Raw genomic sequence first — 14,007 nt, forward strand, 5'->3', positions numbered from 1 at the left:
TCAATGGACTGCACTCTTCTTCATTCCCTTTAACATCATGGGTTTCTTAAGGTTCTTTTATTGGCCTTATACTTTTTTAAATTTAAATTAACAATCTCCTAGAAATTCTTATATCACAAGTGGCATTGTTTGCTGATGATACTACTGTTTACTCTTGTCTCCATAACTAGTCAGCACTCTCTGGTTGCTTGGAAGGGGGCATTTGACCTTGAAAAGGATCTCACTTCTGCAACATGAGGCTCTCAGTGGCTGGTAAACTTTAACTCAGATAAAACTCAATATTTTTGGCTAATTGTTATCGCAACAATCTAGATCTTCTCTTCATTTACTCATCATTTTCTAGGATTAACTCTTTTTGCGATCATACTTGGAAGTAATATATCAAATCTGTTGCAGAATAAGCATTTTCTAAGGTTGCAACTCTTTATTGTGCTCGCCACTTTCTTACTCTGGATTATATTCTTTGTCTTTATAAATCTCTCTTCCGTATTTGTATGGAATACTTTTGTCATATCTAAAGCAGATCTTCGAATGATGTCCTTTCTCATTTAGATAATGTGCAAAAAGGCATTGTAAACATAGTTGGACCTGGTCTTGCAGCCAACTTTCAACCTTAGTCACATCATTGTAATATTGCTTCTCTTTCTCTTTTCTATAAATGCTGTAATATAATGGGCACTGCTCTTGTGATATCTACTAAACTTCATTCTCATGTTACTCATTGCTCTGTTAAGTCTCATACTTTGAAAACTCTCAAAAAATTAGACCAAAAAGAATTAGACCATCCAAGGTTTTTCTACCTCTTTATGACTACCTACAATTAAATTTGGTGTTTTATCATAAATCACTGTTATCAAGCTCTCACCCAGCTCAACGCTTGTGTAAGTTGATGTGGGTTAAAAAAGGCCTACACAAAACATAATTTTTTTTTGTGAAAGTTATTTGAAAAACCAAATATCTTAACAACTTAAAGTAAAACTTTTAATTCAGTGAAATTTTGGTATTTGATAAAACAGTATCAAAAGTATTTTAGTATAATCAAAAGTGAGATATTTATAGTGTTTAATTTATGCTTGTAATACAAACACAATGCAACACTTCTAATGTGCACACAGCACTTCTATTGTATATATTATATAAATATATTTAATTTATTTAATATAAATATATTTAATTTATTTATTATAAATATATTTAATTTATTTTACATAAATATATTTAATACATTTGTTAGACCCTCCCCTATATGCATGCTTATGCAAAATCTTAACTTGGACACCCCCTTTCCCTGGGTGCTTTCATGATATACATAGATGTCCCCTTAATTAAAAAAAATTGTATTAATTTTAATTGACATTATTATTGCTTGGTTAATGTTTAAAGTTTTGAAAATTTGATTTAATCAGATGGCTCTTTTTAAGAATGTTCTAAAATGGTGTAAGGGGTTACATGCAATGGCTGATAGTGAAGACCTAAAACCCTGAAAAATATATTTTATGGATAATTCATCAATTCCTGTTTAATTTATTATTTTGTATATAGATATGTTATATATAAACTCATTTTGGGAATATGAAAAAACATATAAATATATATTTAGACTGGAAAATACAAAATGAACATCATAAAAGTAACCTTTATTCAAATAAAGATAATGGAATATTGATCAATGATTGTTATAAATTCGATGAAGAAAATGGTAGTTATAATTTGATGTTTTAAATTACTTTAAAAAAAAAGAAAAGTAAAGAATTCATATCTTTTATTTTATCTTAATTTTGTTTCACAATTTATATAACATAACTAAGTATACCACTCAAGTAGCCAATCAAAAGGAATTAAAAGTAGCTGATACTTTAAGTCAAATTATTAGTTGCTAGCCCATCCATTGGACTTTTTGGTTAGTCTACATTGGCTAAGGGTTTTGTTTAAGGAAGACTATCTTTTGTTTATCTTGTTTAAGAAGTTTTTTTAAAAGTCTTAAAAGTGTTTAAGAGTCTTTTTAAAAGCAAGTACATAAAAGAGTCTTTTTTTTCCCCTTTCTTTTTTAGAAGCTCTTTTCACTCAAACTTCAAAGAATTTTGATTCTTCTATATACGGAGATGTTTCTTCTATATATGGTGATTTAAAGTTCAAAGACTGTTTGAAAAATTTAGACATTCCAACAGAATCAGAGCTTGATAAAATAATTGAACAACTTCCGAATTCATTGAAAAAGAATGAAAACTCATTTGATTATTCTGATAATCTTTATGAATCTAATAGTAGCGCTTCATCTCTTCTCGAAAAACTTGAATCAACGATGGTTCAGTTAAAAAAGGAAAACAAGAACAAGTTGGAATTTTTAGGCGCTGCAGAAAATTATTTTATTATGGAATCCGATTTTTTACCAGTAAGATTTTTTCATTTACAAAAAATAATTTTATGCTTTCCAGAGTGAATAATATTGAGATATTTGTTTATGTGGTTAAAACTCATAAAAGTGTTTTTGAGGTTATATTGCATGCATATAGCAGATTATATTGCATGAGAATAACAACAGAGTAAATACAGTAATTGGTTTGTGATTATTGAACAGAAGCTTTTTTTGTTAACATTTAGAAGCAAGTTAGAATTTTAGTAGTTGGGGTTATTAGAAAATAGTCATGTTTTATGGGGGATGGGGCCATAGATTTTGTGATACTTTGCGACATGAAAGGGGGTGCTTGTTAAATTTGTGATGTCACAGTTGATTTGATCTTGGTCATTAATATTTTAGCCCTCTAAAATTATTGTTATTTTAAATTTATAAATGTATTTTAAAATGTAAATATTTATAAAAGTTATTGTTAATTAAATTTATAAATGCATTACCAATCCATAAGTCGCATGCATAAAGACATTTGACTTTTTTAAAATCAAAATAAAAAGTTTTTGAAAATTAAAGAACTTTCTTGATGAAAGTAAAATGCTAAAAATACCCAATTCTGGTCTTCAAAACAGGTTAAAGCCTAAAAGGGCATTGGGTTGTAAAAAAATTTAGCAAACAATGTCATTTAAGATAAAAAATTGACCCTTGTCATGGTTGAACACTCGGACCTTTGGTCGCTCACCAGAAGGGTTACTGAAAGTGACCAGTTTATTAATTTTGAGTAGATTTTTTTATTAAAATTTTTGCATTCAGCGGAGTTCTTGCATATTCTAGTGATTTTTTCTTAAAGGGCTATGTGTAGGCTAGAAAATATTTGCATAAATAAAACGAAAATTGTAAACTATTGATAACATTTACTTTTTTACTTTCAGATAAAACACATGCTGATATATACGCCATGAATTTTTTCACTTCAATTAAATGCTTATTTTATAAAAAAAACAGGCTCCTTTTTTTGCAACAACAGTTTATTGATAAATATAAAAAAACAATTTACAAATACTTCAAAATCCTTTGCTTTTAATGCGTTGTAATTATTAGGATCTTATTTGTTACAGGAGCCTGAAAACAATTGATCATTTGAAAGTATTTGAAAGTATTGTGTTGTCATTGAATTTAATATTTAATTTAATTCCGAGTTACAAATCTTTTAAACTAATATAAGAATAATAAGTTATTGATAGAATCTGAATTCGGTATTTGAAAAAGATTATATTTCCTTATTATTTATTTCTTAAAACTATCTTATATTAAACATAATCTTTTGTTTATCACAATTTATTTATTTTAATTTTTATGTATTAAATGTAGTATTTTTGATAAAGATTATAAATAATTTTTTCAGTTACCAATTAGATTTTTGTAAATGTAACTTATGTTTGTAAATGTGTTACGTCAAAAGAACTTTACACAGTATTGAATTAATAAGAAACTAAAATTTTTAAATATATTTGGGAAGAGAGTTCTCTTAAACAAAAACACTTCTAACTTTTTATAAGAAAAAGAAAGTTTTTAATATGTTTTTGCATATTATAATTTATGATAATCTATGATGGAGAGAGTTATGTTTTAAGTAATGAATTAGTTAGCAGAAAATAAGAAAAAAATTTCTTTAATAAAAATTGCAAAACTATTTTACATTCTTTTAAACTAAATTTTACATTTTAACGTTGTACTATTTTACATTCCTTCAAAAGTAAATTAAAATCTTTCAAATCATATTTAAATTCTTTTAATAAAAAAAAAAAATTATAAATTGATTTGCTTCTTTAAAATTCTGGTAAACCTGAATTTTTGTTACCTCGAACTGAATCATTTGGTCCTTTAAAAATTTATATATTATAGTATAATATATATTTTTATAGTATAATATATATTTAAAAAAAAATAAAACTAGAACTGCGGATATAAATCAATAGTTGTCTTTTCTGGCAACTTTTTTGCATCAAAGAAGTATTTTTAGTTGCCTTTCACAAAATTTGAAACATGAATGTTGAACATAATCATGAATGGAAACATGAATGTTGAACATATTTTTTATAAAAAAAAAGTTCTCTATTTTTGTTCAAAATTTTGTACTTTTGTGTAAAAAAATTCTGTAAATTAGATGCAAAATCTGCTCTTAAATACTTTAATATACTCTTTTTCTTATAAAAGTTTTATGTGGCCCCCCTGCTTATGAATATTTTTGTATATATTTGCTCAGGCTGTTTCTTGTTTTTGCCAATAAATTAATGCTATGAATTTAACTTATTTAAAATTAATATATCTTTTGTTGAATATAAATTAGTAAATGTTTTAATATATCTTTTAATAGTTTCCCCTATAACATTTTAAAGTTACCTTACGTCTTAATTGGTTACAATTGGTAACAAGGTTACATTCTCTAACTTTTAATTAAATATTAGGTATATAAATTTGATAATGCAGTAAATGTTTGTTTATCGTTGCCGTATTGCTAAATACTATCTTATATTTTATTTTTATTGTAAAATAGCTTCGTCTCAATTGAATACTTTGTCACGAAAAAAAATAAAGTTTCAATACGCAACGTTATGTCTGAAATTTTTTTTTTTTTAACTTTATAAAGTGTTAACAAATACTTAAATAATATTGTAAATAAAACAATTTTTTTAAATACCATATTTAACAATGCGTTTGTCGAAACCTTTGTAACTAAAAAGTATTTTTTTAAAAACTGCTAACTATTATCATTTATTTTAATTGTAAAATAGATTTGTCTTAATTAGTTCATTTTTTTTTTTTGTAACTTGTTTGTTGCGAGAAAAAAAAAGTTTCAATTCGCAAAGTTACGTTTCAATTATTTTATTTTAACTTATAAAAGTGCAACTTTTAAAAAGTTTAGACTGAAACGTAATTAACGTTTAAATCTATTTTTTAGATGTATTTTAACTACATCTCATATCTATATTTTGTTACGTTACATTACGTTGTTTTTTTTTTGTCAATAATAAAAGTGTAATACTTAATGAGTTTTTATAAACCCACAAGCAAAAATGTTCATAAAATTTCAATCTTTCTTATGATGTCAAATGAATTACTATGTACATTAATTTGCTAAAGGCAAATGTGTGTATAGTAGCACTTTCTGTGCAATTTGTCTACACTCTCTCTGACTTGACTTCACTTTTAAAAATTATGTAGATAGATACTATAAATTACAATGTTATATATCATTAGGTCAAAATGTTACTTGTTGTTACGTAACACTTTTCACATAGCATTACGTTACAATTACAATGTTACTTTTGATGTTACGTTTACAATGTTAAAGACAATGTTACGTCTTGGTTATGTAAAAATAACGGACATTTTGCATGTAAATTAACGAATCCCGTTTTTGTTACAATACATAACATAACTTTAAAATGTTATAGGGGTTTTATAATATATTTTTATTTGCAATTGTTTTTATAGACAATTGCACAAAAAAAAAAAGTTAACCTGACTGTTATGGCTCGCTACGGAAACAATTGGTTAGATTTTTTTTTTCTAAAATTTATGTATTAATATAATGTTTCAATAAGTAAAACTTCTACACTTGCAGTAATTAGTTAAAACGATAACGATTTCTTAAAATAAATTATTTTGGTGCAGTTATCCTACATTTGGAAGATACTCTTTTACAAATACCTTACCTTTAGAAGTTACTCTGTTAAAATGTATTTTACATGGTGCTTAATAGTATTTATTTAGAAACTTTAAAAAAAGTTACTTTAAATTCTTTTTTTCTTAAAAATAATATAAATTAATGTGATGTCGTATTAAAATTTTTTTTTAATTTTAAATTTTTGAAATTAAAATAATCAACAGTAAAAATAAATTATAAGTATATAAATTATTTTGAGTAACAAAAAAATAGAGTTTTAGCAAAAGTAACCTAAATAACTTGGTTATTAGTAATTAATTAGTAACACATACACAAATCACATCCCAGTGGAAGTAGTTTCAAACCAAAAAATATATTCCAGGATCATGTTTATACTTTTTTAGATCCATACTGACCTCTACTTTTAGAAAATAACACCACGGAAAAAAAATTTTAAGGTCCAATAATAAATTAAAATAAGTTTTTGTAAACACTAAAAGGCCAGTACTTTTCCTTACATGTACAATAAATATTTTATTTGATCATGAATTATGCCAAGACTTTTTTTTAATATTTAGAGCTTTTATTTGATGATTAATTTGTTCTCATATCAATTATGATTACTAATTTATTGAATGAAATTTAAAAATAAATATTTTAATATGGGTTTTCTTTTGTGCCAACATTTATGAAGAATATATATGTTATGTTTTGTATTCTTGTTTATAGCAAAGATAATTAGTGTTAGTTTTTGTTTGACACTTATTTATACATATTTATTTAATTTATTACAACTAATTATATTATGTTAAACTGTGTGTAGTATTCTTGTATTGTTATTCCAACTTTATTGATATATTAGCTCTATTCATATAGAGCTATGGCTTATATTTTATTCAAGGAAGAATTCCTTGTGTGGAATTAATCTCCAAGGGAATAGTTTAACAATCATTATAGAGAGTTTTTCTTATAGTTTTCAAAAGGTAATTGCTTTTGTTGCAATCATTAATCATTTTAAACCAGTATTAGAAATTATTGTCAAGTCGAATCGATTTTGTAACGTTACTGTTATAACAATCATAATATTGCCATAACATCATATAAATCAATAAGCAAACAAATTGTCTAGTTTACTGTACCAATGTGTCTGAGCTTAGTGGAAAAAATAAATATCCCCAGAATATATTTTAAAGATTGGAATGGATAGAGAAGAAAGATTTCTAAAGGTTTGTTTAAATATTATTGATTGTGAAGTGAATGAACTTAAGACCAAGTCCTTATACAGAGAGGGAATGAAGCAGGATAAGTTCAAGCATTTTTTAGCATTCGACTTGAAAGCTTACAAACATTTATCTTGGCAGCTTCTTCTACTCATCCCTGCAATTGGTATGAACTGTCAAAGCAAGGCATGCAGCATTTCACAATGTGTAGCCACATAAGGTAATTAAGAGTTGGTTTGGCATTATAAAATATTTTTTTTGTACAGATAAAGCCTCATTTTGGATATTTTTTTTAATAAAGGATTTTAGTCCACTTATTTTTAGAACACTTCGTATGATTAGTAAGACTCACAGACAAAAAAGTCTCTGCTGCTCTATTCAAGAATTGTATTCAAACTCCTTTTCTAGACCTACCCAGATCGTACACTTGTTGCAGAAATCCTTACTTCAATATAGCTTTATTTATTTTCTAGAAATACAAACGATTTGTATAGCATAGGTGACAATATACTGTCAAAAACAAAAGCATCTATTTCCATGGGTATGTGGAATAAGGTAATTGAATTTATTGCACAGCGGCCAGTTCAAGAGAAGACAGTGTTTAAAGCTATTGGATAACATTCAAACATTAGACAATATTCTTATATCCATGTTTGAAATTGTACCTGATGAATTGAAAAAGCTCGTGTGCAATGAAAGCACTTAATAATATCAAGAAAACTTGCTTTGGTCTACGTTTGGACATATCTTACAATCACATCAATGCCAACAAGGAAGCATATATGGAATTGAATGAAAAAGTATTACTGAAATAACATGCTCTAGTCATCCATGTACCAGCTTTTTTGGAATCAATGGCAGACAAATACTCTGGAACAAATCTTGGCTTTTTGTGAGAACAGGCTTTTGAATCTGTTCATTACAACTTCAAACAATTTTATGAGCAAAGAAAAAAAGTTCCAAGTTGTCACAAACGGTATCAATCAAAACTCCTAAAATCGGTTATAGTTTATAATAGTAGACATCCACATTTCAAGATTTAATTTTATAGAAGACATTAATTGTTTTTAGAAGATTTATACATATTTTAATACACAGTTCATTTTAAGTCCATTTTAAGTCCATTTTGCTGTTCTGAGAAAAAGGCATTTAATGTTTTTAATTCGTCATTGCGTTTGATCTTCTTAATTAAACCAAATTGTTTTTAAAGTACTTATAGAATAAGTTATTATTTTTCACAATATAACAAATAAAAAATGAATATTTAAGTTGATGAGAAGTAACAATGCAAACAAACTTAAGAAAATCTTAAATCTATATAAAATATGACAAAATTCTAGGAATTAAATTGCTGCTGCAAAATAAGACAATCTTGAGTCAGTTTTGATTTTCTGAGAAAATCAAAATGGACTTAAGATTGGATAAGACATTTAAAGTTTTAAATTTAATCACTAATTCTGCTTTTTTTTGATTAAATCTACTTGTTTTTAGTTATTTATTATATGTGAAAAGTATTTTAAACTAAAAAAGTTTTTTTTTGCCAAAAAATAGACTTAAGATTTATTTTACATCAACAATGTCTCTTAATTATTTTTTTTAGGACATAAGATATTTGAATTTTACTCATAGTTGCAAAAGTTGAATCAATTTTGGTTCCATACTTTGTGAGATAGCTTTTGTGCACCTAAGGAGTATTTTAAACCAAAAAAGTCAATTTTGCCAAAAATGAACTAAAGATATTTTTGCTTTGCAGCGACCATTTTTATTCTTTTATTTGTAATTTATTTATATGTAAATATAGTACATTCAAATACCAAGTCTGAATATTGTTTCATTTGCCATTGGAAATTATTAAACAACTATTTAAAATATAAGTATTCCCTTATTTTTAAACCCCCTTATAAAGATATTGAGCTTGACCATTTCATTGGTATAATTTTTTTTCAACTTGAAGAATAAAGTTATTTGAAATTGTTTGTTCAGTAACTTAGTAACCATAATTGTTATGAGAACATATTACCTATCAAATAAAACCTCTGTCTATTGTGATAATTCTAAAGATTTTAAAATATCTTATAGTTATGGAATAATTCATCATTAAATAAAATATTTATTTTACATGTAAGGAAAAGTACTGGCCTTTCTGTGTGTTTACAGAAATGTATTTTTTTTTCTCGGACCCCCAAATTTTTTTTTTTCTTGGTGTTATGTTCTAAGTGTAGAGGTCAGTACAAATCCAAAGTATGACATGACCCTGGGACATTTGAACATACTTCCACTGGGGTGGTAATATTTGTTTATATTTCATGTTTACTATAATTTTTGGTTATTGTTTTAAATTTTAAGGTAAATGCATTTTTTATGAAACTAGCAAATAAAACTATTACTAGAAATCTAGTTTGCAAAGAAAAAAATGAATTTGCTAATTAGATATTTAGCATAACAACTTAAATTTTTAATAAAATGTCTATTCAACCTTATCAATTTGAAATGTAAAAAATAAAATTCAGAAAAAAATTTAAATAGTTAGTTGATTTAATGAGCTAAATAATAATTAAATAACAAGTCATATAAATAAGTTGTTATTAAAAAAGTATTGAAAAAGCTAAATAGTTTAAAAATTATTAAAATAACACACATACACACACACGCACACACACACACACATGTTTTTCTGATCTCTTTAAATTTGAATTAGATGTTTGAGTTAAAAACCAAACTTGCTTGTGTGTAAGACCAAATGAATCTCCTTAATTATTTTTTTTTCATAAGTATATTTAAAAATGTTTTTGTGACTTTATGATGGTATCTTTTTACTTCATTGTCATTTCATTAATGTTAGTTACGCTGGTAATTAATTACTAATTTTTTTATTAAATGTTTTATATCTTAAATTGTTATGATATTTAATATTATTTCCCTCCCCCTTCCTCCCCCGAAGCTATAATTTCTAATTTATTTATTTTTTATGTTTTTGTATAATGTTTTTTTTTTCAGTTCTACAAATACCGATGATTTTGATTTGGACGAAGAAGATATTGAAAAAATGCGCCAAGAATTAAAACAAAAAAGTCAAAGCATCATTAATTTAGGAAAAAAACAAGAATCTTTAATGCCTTGCCGTTACATTGAAGAATCTCAACAAAAAAAAATAGCAAGTGAAAATGAAATTGATTTTAGGAATTGCATTAGAGTTTCTGTACATGAATTTTTGGTAGGTGATATTGTGGATAGTACAGTCGAAAAAAAAGAAGATGCAAAATTGAACATTACTGTTGATAGCATGCTAGATAAGTTGAATCCTATTATGTGTGGATTTGATGATCATGTTTTCTTGAATAACCATTGTGATGATGAAAACAGTCAGTTTATAAAAACTTCTAAAGATATATCCCATGAGATTTGTGACATTGTTTCTAAGAAAACAATGGATTCTAATAAAGTCAATGATAATAGTATAAACAATGTTATTAACAATAAAAATAATGAATATAAATTTAGGCAACAGAAAATGTGTAGCCCTATTAGAGAAATAAAAGATAACAATGAAGCTGGAAATCAAAGTAGATTTTTATTTTCATTTATTTTCTCTATTTTTGTTTTGAAAATACACATGTTACGCATTGTGCTTAGTTTATGGTTAAAGTGAACAAGTACAGGTTCGCATTAAATTAGGCAACTTATAAAAATAATAAATTTAAATGCTTTACTGCAAGATAACACTTACAAAGTATGTTATTTTATTACTAAAAGGACCTTAGTTTAATTAACATAATTTAACATAAAATGCATGTAGTCAGTTAAAAAGTTTAATTTAGATTAATTTTTGTTTGCATTGTGGCAGTGTTTTTGAGTGTCCTTAGTTTTTAGAAATAGATATATCTGCTATCAATACAGTATATTATATGTACACATGACCTATTGTAGACATATCTATTTGGACTTGAAAACTTTTAGCCATGGCCTAGTTGACTTTGTTTGCTTAAACTTTTATTGTGTGCACCTTATTTATAAGCATTGTATATAAAAAAAATATTACGAATACAAAATTATTATGCCTCAAGTCTCTAATATATCAAAAAAATAAATAAATATTTAATTGTGCATGTAATATAACTGCTCTGCTGGACTTTAGCAAACTTTTTAGATTTTAGGATTTAGCAGGTAGTTAGGTTTAACAAGTATCTAAGGCATTTATTAGAGCCATAAATGACAGGTTCACAGCTATCATTAATTGCTGTAATATAAATGTATTTGTCTTTTATATAGCTGCACAAAAGGCATTTATAACTATTAAAAAAAATTTAGTTTTTGTAATATCCTTTTTTTTTTCTTGATATTAGTCTCAAAAGATATTATTTAAGACTATATTTGTTCTATGTCAACTTTAACCTGCAATAGATGTTAAACTGATCTTATATCAAAGGCAAGTGAAGTTTCTCAGTTGTGGTGTAGCTAACGTAGGAGAAGGATACTTTGATATAAAACTCCTAATTTAATTGTGAGCGAGGAGGAGCTTGTAAACAATAGGTTGTAGAACTTCATGTGGTGTTATTGCAATAAAAGAAATCCTAGTTCTGATCTGCAAAGCTAGAAGATGGAAGCTAGAATTGCGATATAAATTTAAAAACCGTTTCTATTTTTCACTTTGATTTACTTTTTAACGTTTTTTATTTAAGAGACTAGCTACCAAGTGTAAAACTAAACTATAAATCGCAATAAACAAGCAGACTTTCTATAAGAATTACAATTACATTTTCAAAACTTGTTCAAAATGTAATGAATTATAATTACATTTTCAAAAAATTCTTTTTTTTTGGTAGTTACATAATTGTAATTAGGGCTCTATTAGGTCCTCCTCTTAGTAGTGTATTTGAAATAATGGTTAAGGCAGCAGAATGTGCTGTAACTGCAATACTTGAAAAGGTTGATACTACTGATGAAGTATTCTATATGGCATTTACTGGTGTGATTCTGTTCCACAATTAAAAATAACCTGATAGGGCAATTTTTATTAACAGATAAGTAAACTATTTTCTTTCTAAAGTAAAAAGCAAGTTCCAAAATTTATGTTTTTGTGCATAAAACACATAAATCTAAATATATCCTATGCGCATGGGTTAATCCTAGCAACACTACAATGAAATGGTTAATGAGAAAATATATGTATTTATATGTAAAATATGTAATTTTTGGCACTTTCCAATGAAAGGCTCTAAGGATAAACACAGTTTGTCAATTTATCCCTGCTGCCAACTAACCTCGTTCTCCCTATACATAATGATATTTATTAATATCATTATTTATTTCAGAATTAGATGTTATTGCAGGAGATAATTAAAAAAAAAATTTTAATTTTAATCTCCTCCCCAATACCCAGAGTACTGCTACAGTTGAGTAGGTTACTTTAATGTTGTTACAACTCTCTCTAAACTATCTCTGAAACAAAAACTTTGATGAACCAAAAAAAATACCAGGGTTGTGGTGGGATTACACTTATTATTACTAACTGCTTATAAAGCGAGTGCTCTACCACTATACGACTACCACATTTTTAAAAATCACATAATTAAAATTGTTAACTAAATAGATAATGGCTAAAATAGAAGAATTTGTTCTTATCATTGCAAGCTTGTATCCATGTCCTGTTTACATAGATTGTAGTTGCTCAAACCCAAACTTTTAGTTGTTTGCATGAAGTCCCTGCAGTATTTTAATATAGATGTGTATGAGTTGTTTGTATTTTCATATTGTTTATATATTAATTTTGCTAGTATTTTTTTTAGGACACTGAAATAAATGCAACAAGGGTAATTAAGACTTTGAATCATCTTGAAGTTTCAAACCATCTGGAGACTTCAAACCATCTAGAGAAACCAAATTATCTAGAGTCCTCTAGCTATTTGAAATTTCTAACAATCTTAATAATTCAAATCATATAGCAACTTTAATACATCTAGTGAATTTAAACCATCTGCAGACTTTAAAGAATCAAGAGAATTCAAACTATCTAGAGATTTCAAACAATTCAAATATTTCAAAGCTAAAACATTATACTGCAAACACTATTTCCAACAATATAGATGAAAGCAAGTGTTTGGATCCAAGCAAGAGTTTAAGCCCACCAATAGGAACCAATAACTCTGTTCAGCTAAACAAAAATGATAATTCTAATCTACTAATTGAAAACAATAGTTTTCATTTACCAATGGAGACTAATAAAAAAAAGAAGAAAAAGAAGAAAAAAAGTGTTTTGTCAGTAAATGGTTTACATACAAGCCAGCACATTCTTAAAGAAGTTTCAGAGCTCAATAGTTTTCTATATGATCAGGTCTCATGTTTATTTATTTTTACTTATTATATATTGTTATGATTATTTTTAATTAAATAATTTTTCAAACCCTTTGCATATATTATTATGTATGTTGTTTTTTGCTAATTAGAAATTGTTTCATTTTATGGCATTATTGTGTATGGAATCTGTGGAAACACTGCTCCAAACTTTTTTTTGCTTGATTTTTAAAACTTATATGATAATTTATTTGAGTTTTGGTCAAATTCAAATTTATATTACTGACGTATGTAGGAATTAATAATTCCTTTATTCCATAAATAGTTAATACTGCATTTGTTGTCAGTCAAATGTTTTATTTTAGACATAATCTCCCAAATATTTGTTTAATAATAAAGACAGGTTGATGAAAGTATATAAATTTTTCATTTTCATAATTTTTGTTCTTTATAATCAAGATCTTAGAAAGGAGGAA

General features: G+C 26.1%; 1 protein-coding gene across 1 annotated transcript in view; it reads left to right on the top strand.

The window, feature by feature from the left end:
- Positions 1 to 12,581, top strand: part of LOC136074206 (uncharacterized) — an 18,712-nt gene extending 6,131 nt beyond the window's left edge. Inside the window, exons 4-9 of the mRNA XM_065786510.1 lie at positions 1,601 to 1,699; positions 2,052 to 2,392; positions 5,849 to 5,907; positions 10,238 to 10,803; positions 12,093 to 12,206; positions 12,553 to 12,581. Of these exons, the coding sequence (XP_065642582.1) occupies positions 1,601 to 1,699; positions 2,052 to 2,392; positions 5,849 to 5,907; positions 10,238 to 10,803; positions 12,093 to 12,206; positions 12,553 to 12,581 (1,208 nt within the window). The remainder of the gene's footprint in view (positions 1 to 1,600; positions 1,700 to 2,051; positions 2,393 to 5,848; positions 5,908 to 10,237; positions 10,804 to 12,092; positions 12,207 to 12,552) is intronic.
- Positions 12,582 to 14,007: the final 1,426 nt, after the last annotated feature.

This window comes from Hydra vulgaris, chromosome 01 (assembly GCF_038396675.1).
Source record: "Hydra vulgaris chromosome 01, alternate assembly HydraT2T_AEP".
In the NCBI taxonomy this organism is placed as follows: Eukaryota; Metazoa; Cnidaria; class Hydrozoa; order Anthoathecata; family Hydridae; genus Hydra; species Hydra vulgaris.